The sequence below is a fragment of the Hemiscyllium ocellatum genome, chromosome 10 (assembly GCF_020745735.1).
Source record: "Hemiscyllium ocellatum isolate sHemOce1 chromosome 10, sHemOce1.pat.X.cur, whole genome shotgun sequence".
Classification (NCBI taxonomy): Eukaryota; Metazoa; Chordata; class Chondrichthyes; order Orectolobiformes; family Hemiscylliidae; genus Hemiscyllium; species Hemiscyllium ocellatum.
The window spans coordinates 58,213,186-58,232,390 of NC_083410.1; the positions used below are offsets into that span (position 1 = coordinate 58,213,186).

The following is a 19,205-nucleotide window of genomic DNA, read 5'->3' on the forward strand; positions in this document are numbered from 1 at the left end:
TAGGGCCTTCCCTAAATAGCTTCTCTGGGTTAAAAGAAACAGCTGATGGCTCGTACAAGACTAATTAGTGGCCAAAATGTTTGACTGCACTAATAACAGAAGAGGGTTGGAGAGGAGAGAGGAATCTTTGAGAGACTCTCAAGCTGAACATCCATTTTATCAATTGTAAACAGACATATAGCAATAGAAGCAATACAATACTTTACAGCAAAACTCAGCACAATATCATTCCTCCTCAAAATAAAAGAAATGACACAAAATAAAATAAAACTGCATTCGGGATAGAGTTGTTTGATAATATTTATGGTGCCTTCTGCTTCACTGATAATTGTAGAAGGTGCTTAAAGCATACTTGAGGTGTCTGGTAATACCTGACCAGGAACAAAGTACATCAAAATATGCACACTTTATTACTTCTTTCCCAGAGTCAAATTAGTAAGAAATGTATCCTAACAGAACATTACAAGGCTCCGTTTGAAATAAAGCCATCAGATAAACAAAATTAGACATAAGTTAATAGCAGCTGAACACTTAACTGACTTATACACCAGTGTTATATTTCCATCATTCAGACTGAGTAATTTGTTTTTATGAACCTGACTTTAACCCTGAAAGCATTGTAATGAAACAACAAATATATTAAAATTGAGGTAAATACTGTGTTTTGTCACTCATGCATCATTCTGTCCAAGAACAGTTAATCCATGGTGCTATAAAACTGAATTCTAGGAGCTGCATAATCTATGATTTGCTTGTCTAACCTGTTTGACGTTTGTTTGAAGTTTGTCAAGGTTATAATTAGCACATACTGTTTCCAATCTGTGCTTTCTATTTACTAAATAGGTCGACATATAGAAATTTATAACCTCAACCTCAGTTCCCCTGGGCTATCCGCAACAGTATAAAATCCCAAAGGTGAATGCAAACAACTGCAAGTACTACTTCAGAGAAAGTAACTGAAATCTGAAGATCTGTCAGCAACATCACACGACTAAGCTGGCATAAGCATTTAGAAATCTCAACAGGCCAGAGATTTGTAAAATGCTTGAGATGGTAGAAATGACTCAATGATTTCACAGAACATTGAACAAGAGTGACTCCTTACTGGCTTTGTTCCAATACATTCCATAAGCATATTATATTTAGTGTTTTGGCGGGTTTAACTACATTTACGTTATACTTACCTACATCTTTATCCATTGCTTCTGCAAGTTCAGTGACAGTCATCTTTTGCTTTATCTCCACTTCTTTTTTCACTTGCTTTTGCTTCTTTGGAGCAATCTTACACTTATCTTGCTTGAATGAGAGAAACAGGAATTTACAAAAGAATAAATTTGTAAAAGCGTGTACACACAATAAACCGGAGGATATCAATACTGCACTGGAGAGTCAGCCCCTCCACTTGGTTATGGTTTCAAGTCTCTGAAAAATGAAAAATTACATCCTCAGCATGAGATAACTTCAAAAGAGGACAGAATATTTTAAAAATCAAGAATGCTTTGACTTGCCACCACCAAAATATAATAACCACTGATGGTTGTGTTTGTATTGTCTCCGTGAGTCACTTTAAATATGAATGGAACCATTTATTGTTAATATTTTTGAGATCAAGCTGCAATCTAGTTATTTTGGGGCGTTCTGCTGTAACATATTTTGTTAGCATGATTGATGACTTGGGGGACATTGTTTCTAAAGTGTGAACTTTTAAAGTGTGCATTGGTAATGATGCGATTCCAGCCCCATTAGATTAAATGGTGCTGCTATTACACGATTTTCTTATAAAGCAGCATTGCACAAGAACGGAACTACCATGTTATCGCTGAACTGGCATTACTTCAATACAATACCGAGAGTACACATAAACGAGGAGAAGTAGGCCACTCGACTCAGTCAGTTCTGTCATTCAACAAAACCATGGCTGCTTGCTCCACATATGCACCCTTTCCTATTAAACTTTCAATGTCTTGCTCAATAAGAATCTATATCAACCTTTAAAATTTTCAAAGACTCTGCTTCTACTGCCTTTTGAAGTCAAGTTCCAAAGAGTTGAGACCCCCCCCCCCCCCCCCCCCCCCCCCGACTCCCGAAAAAGAAAATTCCCTCATGTCTGTTTTAAATGGAAATCTCCTTTCTTTTTATAGTGACTGTGCTACCTCTGGATTCCCCAAGGAGGACATATCTTTTCCACATGCACGTTATCAAAGCCTCTCAGGATCTTATTAGTTTCAATCAAAGTGCCTCTTATTCTTTTCAACTCCAGTAGATACAAATCAAGCCTGGGAGAAAGTGAGAACTGCAGATGCTGGAGATCAGAGTTGAAAAGTGCTAGACAACTACAGCAGGTCAGGCGATATCTGAGAACCAGGATAATCAACATTTCGGGCATAAGCCCTTCATCAGGGATGTGTGTGTGTGTGTGTGTGTGTGTGTGTGTGTGTGTGTGTGTGTGTGTGTGTGTGTGTGTGTGTGTGTGTGTGTGTGTGTGTGTGTATATATATATATATATATATATATGGCGGAGATTGAGAGGTAAAGAGGAGGATAGGAGGGTGAGGACAAGCTAGCTGGGAAGGCGATAGGTCAGTCCAGGTGGGGGTTGATTGTGATAGGTCAGTGGGGAGGGTGGAGCATATCGGTGGGAAAGGAAGATGGACAGGTAAGACAGGTCAAGAGGTAGTGCTGAGTTGGAGGGTTGGATGTGGGATGAGGTGGGGGAGGGGAGAGTAGATTTGGAAACTAGTGAAGTTGAGGTTGACAACGTGTGGTTAAAGGGTCCCAAGGCGAAAATTGTCCCACCAGTCGTCAGGTGGTTTGGATTTGGTGGTGGAGGCAACCCAGGACTTGCTTGTGCTTGGCGGAGTTGTAGTGGTCGGCCACAGAGCAGTGGGGCTGTTTGGTGCATGTGTCCAAGAGGTATTCCCTGAAACATTCCATGAGTTGGTGTCCTGTCTCCCCAATGTATAGATGATCACATCGAGAGCAATGCACACAGTGTTTGGATGTAGAGGAAATCTCTGCCAGATGTGAAAAGATTCTTTGAGACCTTGGATGGTGGTGAAGGGGGAGGTGTGGGCACAGATTTTATATCTCTTGCTGGGGCAAGAGAAGGTGCCGGATGTCGAGGGTGGGTTCATGAACGGGGTGTAAGCTTAACAAGGGAGTCAAGGATGGAATGGTTCTTGTGGAATGCAGATAAGGGTGGGGTCTAATTCTAAGTGGTGGAAATAGCAGAGGGTCCCAAGGCGAAAATTGTCCCACCAGTCGTCAGGTGGTTTGGATTTGGTGGTGGAGGCAACCCAGGACTTGCTTGTGCTTGGCGGAGTTGTAGTGGTCGGCCACAGAGCAGTGGGGCTGTTTGGTGCATGTGTCCAAGAGGTATTCCCTGAAACATTCCATGAGTTGGTGTCCTGTCTCCCCAATGTATAGATGATCATTATGTGCTGTATCCATTACTGAGGGGGGAGAGGAAGTGTAATCCAGACAGCTGTGGGAGCCAGTGAGTTTTAAATAGATGTCCATGTTGAGTCAGTCGCCAGAGACAGAGAGGTCCAGCAAAGGGAGGGAGGTGTCCATAATGATCGAGGTGAAATTAAGGTCAGGGTGGAAAGGTGGTAGTGAAGTTGATGAACTGTTCAACCACCGCTTGGGAACGAGGTGGGGCGGACAGCTGAGGATAATGCACTGCGTGTGGAAATTGGTGGGGTAGAAGGCAAGGACAGGGGGTTCTATCCTTGTTGTGGTTGGAGGGGGTACTGTTCAAGGGCGGAGGTGCAGCAAGTGGAGGAGATGTGTTGCAGGGAGGGGAAATTGCAGTCCTTGAAATAACAGACCATCTGGGATTTCCTCAAGTGGAATTGCTCCTGCTGGGAGCAGACACAGTGAAGGCAGAGGAATTCGGAGTAAGAGATAGCATTTTTATTGGTGGGGGTGTAGTCCAGGTAGCTGTGGGAGTCAATGGGTTTTAAATAGATGTCAGTGTTGAGTTGGTCGCCAGAGACAGAGAGGTCCAGGAAAGGAATGGCATTCTCTGTAATGGTCCAGGTGAAATTAAGGTCAGGGTGGAATGTGTTAGTGAAGTTCATGAACTGTTCAACCACAGTGTGGGAATACGAGGTGGGGCCAATACAATCATCAATGTAGTGGAGGAAAAGGCAGGGGATAGTGCCAGTGTAACTGTGGAACATGGACTGTTTCACATATTCTATGAAAAGGCAGGCATAGCTGGGGCCTATGTGGATGCCACTACCCCTTTGGTCTGAAGGAAGTGGGAGGCTTTGAAGGAGAAGTTGTTGAGGGTGAAGACGAGTTCTGCCAATCAAATGAGTGCATTAGTGGAGGAGTACTGACTGGGTTGGAGGGAAAGGAAGGAACAGACGCCTTCCCCATGGCGGATGGACGTGTATAGGGACTGGATGTCCATGATGAAGACGAGGCATTGGAGACTGGGGAAACAAAATCAGGGAGAAGGTGAAGGGCGTGGGTGGTGTCTTGAATGCATGTGGGGAGTTCTTGGACCAAGGGGGACAGGACAGTGTTGCGATATGAGGACATATGTTTGGTGGGGCAGGAGCAGGCAGAAACGATAGGTCGACCAAGGCAGTCAGGTTTGTGGATTTTGGGTAAGAGGTAGGTCCGAGTGGTGTGTGGTTGCAGAACTATGAGGATTGAGGCTGTAGATGGGAGCTCTCCTGAGGTGATGAGGATGTGGATGGTCTAGAAGATGATAGTTTGGTGATGGGACATGAGGTCGTGGTCAAGGGGGCAGTAGGAGGAGGTATCCACGTGATGGCGCCTGGCTTCAGTGGTGTAGAGATCGGTGCACCGAACTACCACTATGCTCCCCTTATCCGCTGATTTAATAGTGATGTTGAGTGGAGGGAAGGGAGGGCTGTACTTTGCAAGGAGGAGCGGTTAGAGTGGATGAGAAGGGTGGACAGGTTGAGGCGGTCAGTGTCAGAGTCAGAGTAAAGAGGTTGAGGGCAAGTAAGTGTCTCTCGTACTAAATAGAACATCAACCCTAATATCATGCAGCTTTGTTGATTTTCCAACCATTAATTTTCATCTGCACCTTTCACATATTTGATTCTAATTTTGTGTTCATCCTTATACTCTTCAATCTACCTTTCTTTGCAAGAAGTATATATATGGGTTATTATTTCTGAAGCCTGTACTTTGCATACAAGAGCCTTTTTTAAACTGCAAAGTTGCATTACTGCAACTTTCTGTGTTGAACTTTACTATGTGTGCTCGCAAGTAACATTTTAGAAACAAAAAGAAAAATTGCTGGAAAGGTTCAGCAGCTCTGGCTGCATCTGAGGAGAGAAATCAAACTAATTTTATTTCAAAAGTTATACTTCATTCATAAAAAAAATCTTTATATACATAGCCACTGAAGCAGTTTGGTTTTGTACAGTACCATATGAGGGAAACAAACAAATATTGGAGTTTGACTGTCTCCAACAAACAAACCAAAAGCACCTCTTACTTGTACAAGACTATATATACATGTATTGGAGGCATAGGGTATCTAACAATTGTACTGACACCCATTTAACTTCAGCAGAAAGACCTCAGACAGTGCTCTTTCACCACTGCACCTTGGCAGCAGCTACCCAAGCTTTAGTATGTCCTTCAGGTAGTCCCAGACCTTGGAACTTGCCAGTCTACAACATTTGGTTGGTGTCAACTCCCTGTTCTGGAAGATCAACAAGTTTCAGGCAGACCAAAGAGCATCTGTCACCAAGTTGGTGGTCCTACAGGCATAATTGATGCTTGCCTTGGTGTGCGTCCAGGGAACAGTCCTTAAAGCACAGAGTCCTGTGTCATGGAGTTGTTTGGAACGAACCTCGACAAAAACCACCGCATATTTCTCCAGACTTCCTTTGCAAAGGCACATTCCAGCAGGAGATGTGATACAATCTCTACCCACCGCAGCTGCTTCAAAGGCAGGGTGCGATGGCACAGATAGACTGGGCATACAAGAAGCAGCAGGTAGTGCCGTCTCACCACCAACTAAGCGCTGTCTTGGTGCTTGTTGGAAGTTCTAATGATGAGGTGTTCTACCAAATGATTTTAACAGGTTGCTCAGAGAGCAACATGACAAAATCTACTCTCTCCTTTTCCCACAGGGTCTCGAGGACTATATGCACTGACCATTTTTTGATGGACTTGAGGTCAAAGGTATTTTTCTTTGCAAATTTCTCCATGAAGGACAGGTGATATGGAATGGTCCAACTACTTGAAGCATTCTATGGCAACAAGGGCAGTCCCATCGATTGCAACTCCAGGACAGGTAGAACTCAGTATGTAATGACACTTGGTGTTTGTCTACAGCCACAGACAAAGGTGGCCATCAGGATGAGAGTGGCACTGTGTACTTTCGTTTGCCCTTTATCCAGAGTTTTATACATGGTATCCCTTCGGACACAGTCCATATTAGACCTCTAGGTGGTGCAGATGGCTAAGGTGATAACAATGGTGCAAGTTCTGAGAATGGGCCAAACCTACACCACGTACAACAACTCAGAGAATGCCTCACAACTAATGACCCAGTTTTTACCCATAATGAAGAAGGAGAGGTGCTCCCAAAAGCACAGTTGCTGCCTCACCTGGGCGATGTGCTCCTCCCAAGATTTTGCACACACCCCAGCCCCTCTGAACTATATTCCTAGCACCTTCAAGTAGTCTGTCCTGACAGTGAAAGGGATAAAGGATCAGTTTGCCCAGGTTCCAAAGAACATGGCCTCCTCTTCCTTTGGTTTACTTTGGCTCCAGAAGCCAGATGGGATAAGGAGATATGCTTGAGGAATCTTTTCCTATCTCTCAGTGAACTGATGTAGTCCATACTCTCAGATCCAACTCTGACTTTGTAATTAAGCTTGCTGACCAGGGTGGTGATGCTGTTATCTGGCAGACTGACCTCTACATTGTAGAGGCTGAACAAATATTTATCATTAGGGCTTGAGGCATCTTCTTCCATGTCCTTAACACAACCCCCACACATCAAGTCATATTATCACATGGTCAGCTGTCACACACAACCTAATGTTAGCCAGTAATTGTCCCCATTTATAGCTATTCATTGTCCCAGACTGATCATTATCCACTCCTCTGTCTAACTGTTCTTCTCTCTCTCGAGTGGACAGGCAGGAGGTTGGAAGAATCCAGCTGCCTCAGGAGATGGAGAAGTCGACATTTCAGGTGTAACCCTTCTTCCGGTCTGGGGGTGGGTGTAGGGAGAGCTGCAGATAAAGGGGATGGTGGGGCAAGGTGGTGAAGTGGGGACAGTTGAAGGCAGGTAGAGGGTACAACCTGAGGTGAGGGGTGGGGGAGTGGGGGTTGCTGGAAATGCTGGGAAGAGAGTCGGGGGTGAGACGGGTGGTTATTTGAAATTGGAGAACTCAGCATGGTGTCCTCTGGGCTGTAGGCTGCCCAGGCAGAATGAGGTGTTGTTCCTCCAATTTGCAGTGTGGTTCATTGTCGCAATGGAGAAGCTAAGGATGGTCAATTTGGAAAGGGAGTGGGAAGGGGAATTAAAATGGACAGTGACTGGGAGGTCCAATCGGCCTTTGTGGGTTCAGCTGCAATATTTGGCAAACCATTCTTTAAGTTTATGTTCTGTCTCCCCAGTGTAGAGAAGACCACAGCAGGAACACACCGCAAATTGGAGAAACACCACCTCGTCTTCCGCCTGGGCAGTGTACAGCCCAGAGGATTCAACACTGAATTCAAATAACCTCCCTTCCCATCCCCAGACTCTCTTCCCAGTACCAAGTGACACCCCTCACACCCCAAATCCCACTACTCCCTGTCACCAACCAGATTCATTCCTCCCATTGACCAACCAGCTTGTAGCCTCTACCTGCTTTCACCTAACCCCACCTCACTACCCTGCCCCCACCACCCAATAATCCGCAGCTCCCACTACACCCAGGCCTGAAGAAGGATTACACTCGAAATGTCAAATTCTCCACCTCCTGATGCTGCCTGGCTTGTTGTGTTCTTCAAGCCTCCTGCCCGACTTCTTTGGATTCCTGCATCTGCAGTGTTTTATCTCTTTTCTCTCCTAAGGCTCTATCTCCATCTATTTGTTTACTCCTTACCCTACACCTCACCCCCCACCACCCTACCTTCTGCATAAAAGGTAACTACCATCAGTTCCGCTGGAAGGTCACCGGTGTTGAAATGTTAATCCTGATTTTTCTCTCTAAAGATGCTGTCAGACCTGCTGAGCTTTTCCAGCAAGTTCTGTTTTTGTTTCTGATTTCCAGCATCTGCAGTTCTTTCAGTTTTTATTTAGTAACATTTTGGATATTGTTCAAGTAGTCTCTACTGACAATTTAATGTAATATTTAAGCTCTGCTGCACGATTGACATGTTCACAATCATCCATGAAATGGTATTATTTTCTACAATATTCAACTATAATGTTCACCAAAGCACAGAAATGTATAACTTGTTTCTGATTAACAGATCAATCACCAATCTTCCCAATTCATTTTTAAAGCCACTTAGAACAGTTAAATAGGGAAGATGTCAGCTTTTAATATCCCAACATCCCTGAATATTACAAAGGGGGAAACATACAAGACAGATAAGAAATAAATAAACACAAAATGTCAACTGAGACGATTCATTTGAATAAGAGCATTAAAAAGTAATGAGAATTAGTAGGCAATTTGGCCCTTCAAATCTCTTCTCCCTACAATCTTTGTCTTTTGTTCCCTGTATGTAAAGGTGCGGGATCTGCAAGAAAAGGAGGCTGAGGAGTGACCTTATCGAGGTTTATAAAATCATGAGGGTCATAGGTACGGTAAATAGACAAGGTCTTTTCCTTGGGGTCGAGGGAGCCTGGAACTAGAGAGCATAGGTTTAAGGTGAGAGGAGAAGGAGTTAAAAGAGGCCGATGGGGCAACTTTTTCACACAGAGTGTGGTGTGTATATGAAATGCGCTGCCAGAGGAAATGGTGGAGGCTGGTATAATTACAACATTTAAAAGGCATCTGCATAGGTACATGAATAAGAAGTGTTTAGAGGGATATGTGCTATGTGCTGTCAAATGGGATTAGGATAATTTAGGATATACGGCTGGCATGGACGAGTTGGACGGATGGGTCTGTTTCCATGCTGTTCATCTCTATGACTTCACTAAGATCATGTTTTTTCTTATTCAGTAATATTTTGGATATTGTTCAAATAGTCATTACTGACAATTTAAAGTATTCTCCGCTTATATCTTTGTTTCCAAAGTGGATAACTTCACACTTACCCATATTTTATTCCATTTACCATGTTCTAGTCTGACCACTCACCCTTTGAAGCAAACCCAGCTTCTTTGCTTCTCTAACCAACATTACATTGTCAGCAAACTTGGATTCATTCCCTCCCCACTCCTATCTGCACTCCGCAGAGACCATTCCCAGTGACTCCCTTGTTAGGTCCACATCCCCTACGAACCCACTCTCCTCCTTCCCTTGCCCCTGCAAGAGGTGTAAAACCTGCACCCACACCTCCCCCCTCACCTCCATCCAAGGCCTCACAGATCTTTTCACATCCAGCAGAGATTTTCCTGCACGTTCACCCACCTCATCTACTGTGTCTATTGATCTCGATATAGCCTCCTCTTCCTCAGGAAGACAGGACACCAACTCGTGAAGAGTTTCAGGGAACATCTCTGGGACATGCACCAAACAACACCACCGCACTATGGTCGACCACTTCAACTCTCCCACCCACTCCCCAAGGACAGATAAGTCTTAGGCCTCCTCCACTGCCAAATCCAAGCCACCCAATAACTGCAGAAAGAACACCTCTTCTGCCTTGGAACCCTTCAACCACTCAGCATTAATGTCAAATTCACTAGTTTCCAAACCTTCCCTCATCCCAAATCCAACCTTCCAACTCGGCACTGCTCTCTTAACCTGTCCATCTTCCTCCCCATGACACGGTGGCTCAGTGGTTAGCACTGTAGCCTCACAGCACCAGGGACCCAGGTTCAATTCCAGCCTTGGGCGACTGTCTGTATGGAGACTGCACATTCTCCCCGTGTCTGCGTGGGTTTCCTCTGGGTGCTCCGGTTTCCTCCCACAGTCCACAGATATGCAGGTTAGGTGAATTGGCCATGCTAAGTTGTCCGTAGTGTTAGTTGCATTAGCCAGAGGGAAATGGGTCCGGGTGGATTACTCTTTGGAGGCTCGGTGTGGCCTTATTGGGCCGAAGGGCCTGTTTCCACACTGTAGGGAATCTAATCTAAACCTGTCACAATTACCAGCCATCTACATCTACATTTCACCTTCCCACCTAACTTCCCCCAGCCCCAAACCCACCCCCAGATTTATCTCTTACCCCACTTCCCCCTCCACATTGCTGATGAAGGGTTTATGTCCAAAACATTGACTCTCCTGCTCCTCAGATGTTGCCTGTCCTTTTGTGCTTTTCCAGTGCCACCCCTTTCAACTCCGACTCTCCAGCATGTGCAGTCCTCACTTTCTCCTTGGAATCACTGCACTCAGCTTCTTCATCTAAACACTTCTACAGATTTCAAACTGACAAATCCAGTCATTTATCTTTGTTGTAATCCTGCCAACTGAATTCTCACTCTTTTTTTGTCCATTTAGCTATCTTTAAACTACGGTATTATGTAATCTCAATCTCGTGAGGTTTAATGTTTTGTAAAATCCTTACGAAGTACCCTATTAAATATTTGCTCAAAATGCCAATGCACTATCTATTTCCTTCCTATTTACTTGACATCCTCAAAAGGTTGAAACTTGTAAAATACAATTTCCTTTCAAAAATGTGCTATGAGTTTGTCTGATCTTATTCTGATAATTCTAAATGTCATTTCCTTATTCACCATGATAATTTATCTAGTCTCTGTTTCTAACGAACCCATGTACCTTCTACTTCTTAAAACTTTTACAAACCTCCTCGTTTACTATCAATTTCGAAACCCTTACTGGATTTTAAAATCCTCCAAATATTTGACGTACTTCTCTTTTCAGTAATCAGCCTATTTTCTCAACTTATACCCTTACTTGTTCAGACACAAGACCCTAGTGTCACACTCAAACAACTCTCAAAATCAACAATACAGCTGTACCTGACTATTCTTCCCTAAAGGTCCCTTTACTGAACAGTTATTAACAAAACCTTTTTCATCACACAATTCAAGATCTGAAATTTCCTGTTGTTTGGTTCCTCCCAATATTAAAAAAAACAATTTGTATGCTATGACTTCATCTCCTAAATTATTAGTGCCAATTTGTTTTGAAGAGTCCATATGAAAATTAAATTTCTGTGAATACTGTTTTACCCTTGCTATGCACATTTTTTTAATGTTCTGAAATTTACTCTGCACAGCCACCTTTTAGAAGACTTTTAAACTATGCCTACCAGTGTTTTCTGCCAATTGGTGTTTCTTAGCTCCACCCAAGCTGATTTTACAACTTGATGTTCCAAGATAAAATCTTTTCTCTGCACTGCCATTATTCCATTTTTCTTACTTGGGGCCTCCTTTTCCATTTTGCTTATCAAGTTTCACACTACTTACTTATCAACTTTGGTCATTCTGCAATCATTTCTCTGTAATGAACAGCAATCTGTGGTTAATTTAAGCAAAATAGGATTTCTGATTAATTTGTTAAGCACTCTAGCTCTCACTAGTATAGCTCCGACAGTTCCAGGATATAGTCACTCTGATTTTCTCTGACATGCATGTAGTACCAAACCTTTCACTCTAGTGGTTGTTCACCTTCCTAATATAGCAATAATGAGTTCTAGATTGTTTCATGCCATTGTGTACTTTATCTGTGTTCTTTGCACAGATAGAAGTGATCGACTATATATGAGTTATCTAGATTGATAGTTGAATTAGTACAGAAGTACAATTACTTTGCAATGCTACCTCTTGCATAGTTATATGGATGTTCTCCCACTGCAATGAAATTTAATCATGACTGAAGTATAACTTACAATTCCTAACTCCTATGTAACTAACTGGAAAATGGAATTTTGATCAAGTTAATTGGATCAACTGCAAAATGAATTAGATTTTTTTGCACTGAACGGGAAGCAGAAAATATTTATTATTTCATCGATTTCAGAAAATGTAAATTAGCATAGATGCCTACAACTACCACTCAATCTCCTAACAAAAAAAATCACCACTATTTCAAGTGTTTCTACATATATGTATATTTGCATACCACACAATACTACATACTTCGACCTCTTAACATCAACTGACCTTGCCCTGCTGCAACAATCCTGCTATTGAAACACTCAACTCTAGCTTTGTTTCCTCTAGACTTGACGATTGCAATCTTCACTAGATTGATTGGAGACTAAATAGAATGGACTAATATTCTCTGGCATTTATAAAAGAGTAAAATGTAATCATGATTGTATAGAGTGAATATATGGTTGGAAATTAAATTTAATATAATCCAAATCCCACAATTTAAAAAATAAAAGTTAATAGCATCTGAAAACAAAGCTAGAATTAACCAGTTCAATCATCCTATTTGCATGGTAGTAAGTCAGAGTCAAATTATCGCTTGATCAAAAACTATAATAAACCACCTTACCCTTTTAGTTGCTAAAAGCCTATTAAGTGGCAGGTTGAATTTGTTGATGCCCCCAAGTAACCAGCTTTGCCCCCAGGTAAACAGACTTGAGTGTAGCTGCAGATCATGAGTATCTCTCCATCTCAGAGTATGAATCTCATGGAGACACTGCTTCCACGTTGCAGGCTTCAGTCTGAATAGCAAACGTCTTATCATCATCACCAACTGCAAATAAATGATTTTAATGAAAAAATCATTAAGACTGTCGATATTGACAATGTTTTAAAAGGATATTCATAAAATGTTTATGTCATTTGTTTTAAAGTACTTTGGGGGTATGTTGAAGAAATCAAGGTACAACATCAAAGTAAGCATTCTTGTTCAATAACGCTACATTTTACATTAAACAATGTACCAGAACTGTTACTATCATATTTTTAAAATATGTACATTCAAATTGTTACTTTAATAGATAAACGTAACGGTTAAGGCACAAAACCTTCACCTCTAAACACCACAATAATCCAGCATTGATAACTGGGCTGGACGGATCTACCAAATCTCTGCTTGTTCACTTCAAGATGAAATTCAGCTAACAAGTGTGCAAGGAAAGAGGAATGAAAGCATATAGGAACTAAGTCGTGGAATTAAGATGACTTCTAATGTGAAACATGAGTGTGTTCTGGTTTCTCCTGTCAGGATCTGCCACCCTGCTTACATTGCACTCTCGGTTGTGACCCAGAAAATAGATCAACTTAAATGTTAACGTTTCAACGATTAACTCTGTTATTACATTTCAAAGCACCACAACCCTTTGTGAAAAGAGTTTCTTCTGTTTTAAATATCTTGCATTTAAGTGTATTTTCCCCAATAATTGAAAGCCCTCAATTACTGAAATATTCTATTTCAATATTTTCTGTCCCATATTATATTTTAAAGACCTTCAAGTCTTTTCAATCCCCCAACAAAAACAGCTCCAACATTTCAAGTGTTTCTACATAAGTGTACCATTGGATACCACATAACACCATTTGACTTCATAACATTAACAGACCATGCCCTGCTGCAGCAATTCTACTGCCAAAACATTCAATTCTATATGTTAATTTCCACTAGACTTGATTATTGCAATCCTTATCCAATTGACTTGAGAAAAGAAGGCTGGCAATGAGAGCACATGAATAGAATGGGACAATATTCTCTGGCGTTTATAAGTGTGAGACATAATCATGGTAGCATAGAATGGATCTGTCATTGAAAGTTAATCTCAAGGTCAAAAACATTACAAAAGGTTGCAAACATACTGGTTCAGCTACAGTCAGGAAGAAAGATCAGTGGCTAGGGAGCAAACTTTATGGTGCAAATTATGGTTTTCATTTTCATAACATTTGACAGGGAGAAATGTTTTCAGCACCCAGCACTGCACATTGGACAGCTGAGTGGCAAATCAGAAACCACTCAGTGTTTGGGAGTGGTAGTGGAGAGACTGAGCTGCTATCATCAGTCATGTTGAACCTGACTTGATGTTTTTCAGTGATGATGAAAAGTAGATGAGACAAAGAGGACAAACATTGGTCTTTGGGAATCCAGAGATTAAGGTATGGGTGCATCTCATGAGAGGTAATTCTCTGGCTACGAATACAGTGAAGAATTGCATCAGTTTGATGAAGGAGAATGAATAGCATCCGGATGATGAAGGAGAGATTTTGGAGAAGAATACTGTTATAAATCAGACTGAAGGCTGCAGAGAAGTTGAGATCAATCAGCAAGCACCATTTCATCATTTAATATGTTAATTGGCTTTTCTTTAGGGCAGTTACACTTTTGAAACCAAATGACAACCTGATTACAGTGAATCAAACATGAAGTTGCAGGCAAGATAACAAATGAGAGGAAGGGTGAGTAGGAGATGGGGTATCAATTCAAGGACAAATATTATATTGAAGATAATATTTCCCTGAAAGACACAGATACCGCACAGTAATGCTGATAGCAGCATGTATGCTATTCTTACATCTTTAAATCATCACACATAAAAAGCTGAGAAAAAAAAATGTATTTAAATGGCCAAGCCTTACACACCAAAAAACAATCAAAGAGCTCATCAGTCAAGGTGGACATTACAACGGGAGAGTGTTAATCACAAAATTTTATTGGGGTGGGTTAATATCTGTGGACAGTGAATTTCTAACAATTTCAAAGCAGTCAGATGCCTCAGGGTTTGGTGGAAATTAAGTAAAGGGAGCAACAGATGGGTCTCATGGATAAGATCAACTCAGAGAGGAAGTAGAGAAATAGGCTGGTTCAGGAAAATGGTTGAAATTGAGGCACCTTGGGAAAGTTAAGCTTGTTGGACTAGATATTTTATTGTTTACAGGGCCGTGATTCACTAGATACCAGCATGCATCACCCAACTCGAATTGCCCTGAAGCAACTGGCAGTGAGGTGCTTTCTTGAGCCACTACAGTCCATGGGGGTAAGTATGCCCACAGTGCTGTTTGGAAAAGAATTCTAAGATTGGTCCCCAGAGACCATGAAGGAGTGGCAATATAGTTTTGACTGAGGATGATGTGTGGCTTGAAGGGAAATGCAAGTGGCAGTATTTTCTTGTATTTGCCTTGTCCTTCCAGGTTGTAGGTTTGGGTTTGGAAAGTATTATCAAAGGAGCCTTGATGAATTTCTGCAATGCATCATGTGATTGGTACACACTTCTGTCAACATGCACTGATGGTGGAAACAATGAATGCTGAAGGTGATGGATGGGATGCCAATAAAGTGATTTATTTTATCCTGTATAGCATTGAGCTTCTCAAGCGTTGTTGGTGATGCACTTATCCAACCAATTGAAGAATATTCCATCTCAGTTTGATTTGAACCTTGTAGATGGTGGACAGACTTTGGGGAGCTAGGAGGCAGGTTACTCACCTCAGAATTCCTACCCACAGACCTATACTTCGAGGGACAGAACTTATATGGCTTGTCCAGTTCAGTTTTGTCAATTGATATGGTTTTTCAGTGATGGCAATGCATTGAAGGTTAAAGGGAGATGGTTGAATTCTCTGACTTTGGAAACAGTTATTGTTGCCACTGGTTTGACATGAATGTTACTTGCCATTTATCAGTCTAACCTTTGATGTTATTCAGTTATTGCTATATTTGGACAAAGAATGCATGATTACCTGAGACATTGTAAATGGTGTTAAACACTGTGCAATCATCAGCAAATATCAGCACTTTTGACTTCTGATGAGAAGCAGGTCACTGACGAAGCAGAGGGCTTTGGAAACTATGAAGAACCTCTGCAGAGATATTCTGAGACTGAGATGATTAATGTCCAACAGCCACAACTATCCTTCTTTGTCTTGTTATGACTCCAAACAATAAAGAGCTTTTCAACTGATCCCTCCTGACTTCAGTTTCCCTAGGGTTACTTGGTATGACTTTGAGTCAAATGCTGCCTTGATGTCAAGGTAATTCTCAACACCTCCAGAGTTCTTTTTGTCCACATTTGAATTTTGGCTGTAATGAGGTCAGGAGCCAAGTAGTCCCAGCGGAACCCAAATTAACCATAGGAAAGCAGGCTATGGTGCCAATCAAAGAGACTTAGGGTGGAGGTATACTGTTCCTTGAGAGAGGAGTCGCATATAGACAAGGTAGTGAAGAAGACATTTGGCATGTTTGTCTTCATCGGTCAGAAAGCTGAGTAGAGGAGTTAGGATGTTGTGTTGCAGCTGTACAGGACATTGGTGAGACCACTTTTGCATTTAATTCAAGTTGCCATTCTAGAGGAAAGATGTTGTTAAACTTGAGAGGGTGCAGAAAAGATTGACAAGGATGTTGGCAGGACTGGAGGGTTGGAGTTATCAGGAGAGGCTGAATAGGCTAGGGCTTTTTTCCCTGGAGCTGTCAGAGGCTAAGATGTGACCTTAGGAGTTTGTAAAATCATGAGGGGCATGGATATGGTGAATAGCCAAGATCCTTTTCCTAGGGTGGTAGAGTCCAAAACTAGACAGCATAGGTTTAAGATGAGAGGGGAAAGATTTAAAAAGGTCCTGAGGTGTAATATTTTCATGCAGAGGTGGTGTTTGTATGGAACGAGCTGCCAGAGGAAATGGTGGAGTCGTGTACAATTACAACATTCAAAATCTGGATGTGTATATGAATAGAAAGAGTTTGGAGGGATGGGGCAAAATGTTGGCAAATAGGGCAGATTGGGATATCTGGTTGGTGTAGATGAATTGGACTGAATGGTCTGTTTCCATACTACATAACTCTATGACTCTAAGTGACTGATAGCACTGTCAATTACTCCCTCTATAACTTTGGTGATTATTGAATGTGGACTGATAGGGCAGTGATTGGCAAGGTTAGATTTGTCTTGATTTTTGTGGGCATCACCAACTTGGGAAATTTTTGACATTGTTGGCTAGATGTCATGTTGCAGGTGGACTGGAGGAGCTGGCTAGAGCATGTAAGTTCCGAGCTCAACTCTTCAAAGCTGTTACTGAAATGTTGTCAGATTTCATAACCTTTGAAATATCTAACGCTTTCACATGTCTCTTGATATTAAACAGAATAAATCAACTTGGCTAAAGATTGGCATTTGTGATGCTAAGTACTAAAGGAGTAAACCCACTTAGCAACTCTCTGAAGTTGATTGGAAATGCTTCAGATTTATATTTTACACTGGCGTGCTGGACTCTTCCATCATGGAGAGTAAAGATTTTTGTGTATTTTCCACAATTATCGACAATTGTGTAATTGTCTGCAGCACTGCACAGCTTAGATCTGATTCTTTGAGGGAGGATAGTTTAGCTCTGTCTACCACATGTTGTAACATGAGATGATTTGTATGTTGAATCTAGGAACATCACCACCAGACTGACACCTCAGTGTTAGATGTGGCTGGTTCTGCTCCTGATATGCCTTCCTGCACTCTTCCTTGAACCAGGGGCATCCATCTGCTGGAGGATAAAATGTGGAGGGGGAACATGTTGGGTCATCATTTTATATGATATTGATTAAGATAGAGATATTAGGTTGAATACAATTCTGCTGCTGATAGCCTAAAGCACCTCATGGATGCAGTTTTGAAATACTAGGTCTGTTTGAATCTATCCATTATTAGCACTGTGTAATGACAATAAACATGGGGGACGATGTCCTCAATTTGAAGATGACACTCACATCATCAAAAGGACTGTGCGGGTGGTCGTTCCTATTATCATGGTCAGATGCAGTTACAACATTGGCCAGGAAGTCAAGTTGGCTTTCCCTTGTGTTGGTTCCCTCACCACCTGCCACAGATCCAGTGTAGCAGCTATGTCCTTTAGGACTCAGCCAGCTTTACAGACCCACACTTGGTGATGGATGTTGACATCTTCCAGAGTCAATATTTCTTCCAAGAGGTTTGACCAAATACCATTGAAATCTTCATGAGTCTGTTCGGACTCCAAGGGCAACTCTTTTCTGACTGCACACTATTGTATCATCATCACTGGTTGTTATTTCCTGCCAGTCAGACAGCACACACCAAAATATAATGATGGCGGTGTAAGAATGACTTGCTTGATTAATTTGTGGGACAGCTCTCCCGATTGACACATTTGGCAATTTGTTAGTAAAGAGGATTTCAAGGAGTCAACACTTCTGCAGCTTACAGCATGCTTTGGATCATCTGATTTCATTCCTTTCAGACTTTGCAGCAGTTTGATACAATTGAGTAATTTATTAGACTAATTCAGGGAGAAACACCCATCGAATAAGGAGTCATGGAGGCCAGATAGATAAAGAAATCAATTAAAATAAAAGTTCTGAAAGACGAGTACTTTGGATTCAAAACATTAACTCATTTCCTTTCTTCACTGGTGCTGCCAGACCTGCTGTGTTTCTCCAGCGCTTTTCGTGTTTGTGTTTGGTAAAGACATCAGTGAGATTCATAACCACCATTAAACTAGTTTTTCACTATAGTTGACATGGCAGAACCCATGTCCCCAGAACTTCAGCTTAAATTTCTGGATTATTCACCCAGTACTCGAACGAGCACTTTACGAGTAGAAGACAGAAAATTCATTTTAAAAAACCGATGGGATAACCTTTACTTAAAGTGAGTACACACAACTCACAAAAAAAAACCCACATGTCCTTACAGTCCCAAACCGGTATGAACAATCTCCACCGCTAACCAAAGTTCGGCTGACAATCGACCATACAGGGCAAATTAATTAAGAATTTATTTGCTGTCGTACCTCACCGCCTTCAAACTGTGGAAGCCACCATTATCGTTCCCACAATGCCAAGCGACAGGAAACCGCCGATGCCGCATGTGCAGCCATCTTACTAAAGGAACCCATAGCCCACAGCCGATTTGAATGGCCATCTTAGTAAAGGAGTCCGGAGCCGAGTTCAATAGTGAAGACGAACATAGTCGATAGCTGAGACTGATCACTATTTTAGTAACGGAGAGTAACCCGCGGTTTGTAATTAGCCCTTAGGTCAATCATGTGTGATCCTCGTTCCTAGAGAACTAATGTAACCAGTGCATGTTAGCTGGAACAAGCATTTATAAAAAATAAGTTCTTAAATTACAAACAGTTGATTACATGAAGCCCTGGTGGTATGAGGTAATGTTTTCACATA

The 19,205-nt window shown here is 41.8% G+C and overlaps 1 protein-coding gene across 2 annotated transcripts in view; it reads right to left on the reverse strand.

Annotated features, from left to right (window-relative positions):
• mtif2 (mitochondrial translational initiation factor 2) overlaps nucleotides 1–18,857 on the reverse strand; it is a 55,828-nt gene extending 36,971 nt beyond the window's left edge. The window contains exons 1-3 of one of the 2 annotated variants that reach the window (XM_060831515.1): nucleotides 18,815–18,857; nucleotides 12,588–12,791; nucleotides 1,185–1,296 (exon numbers count right to left, since the gene is read on the reverse strand). In XM_060831515.1, the coding sequence (XP_060687498.1) occupies nucleotides 1,185–1,296; nucleotides 12,588–12,785 (310 nt within the window). In that variant the 5' untranslated portion in view covers nucleotides 12,786–12,791; nucleotides 18,815–18,857. Of the gene's footprint in view, nucleotides 1–1,184; nucleotides 1,297–12,587; nucleotides 12,792–18,814 lie in introns of those variants that run through there. The other variant, XM_060831516.1, reaches the window with a different exon arrangement.
• Between the last annotated feature and the right edge of the window lie 348 nt (nucleotides 18,858–19,205).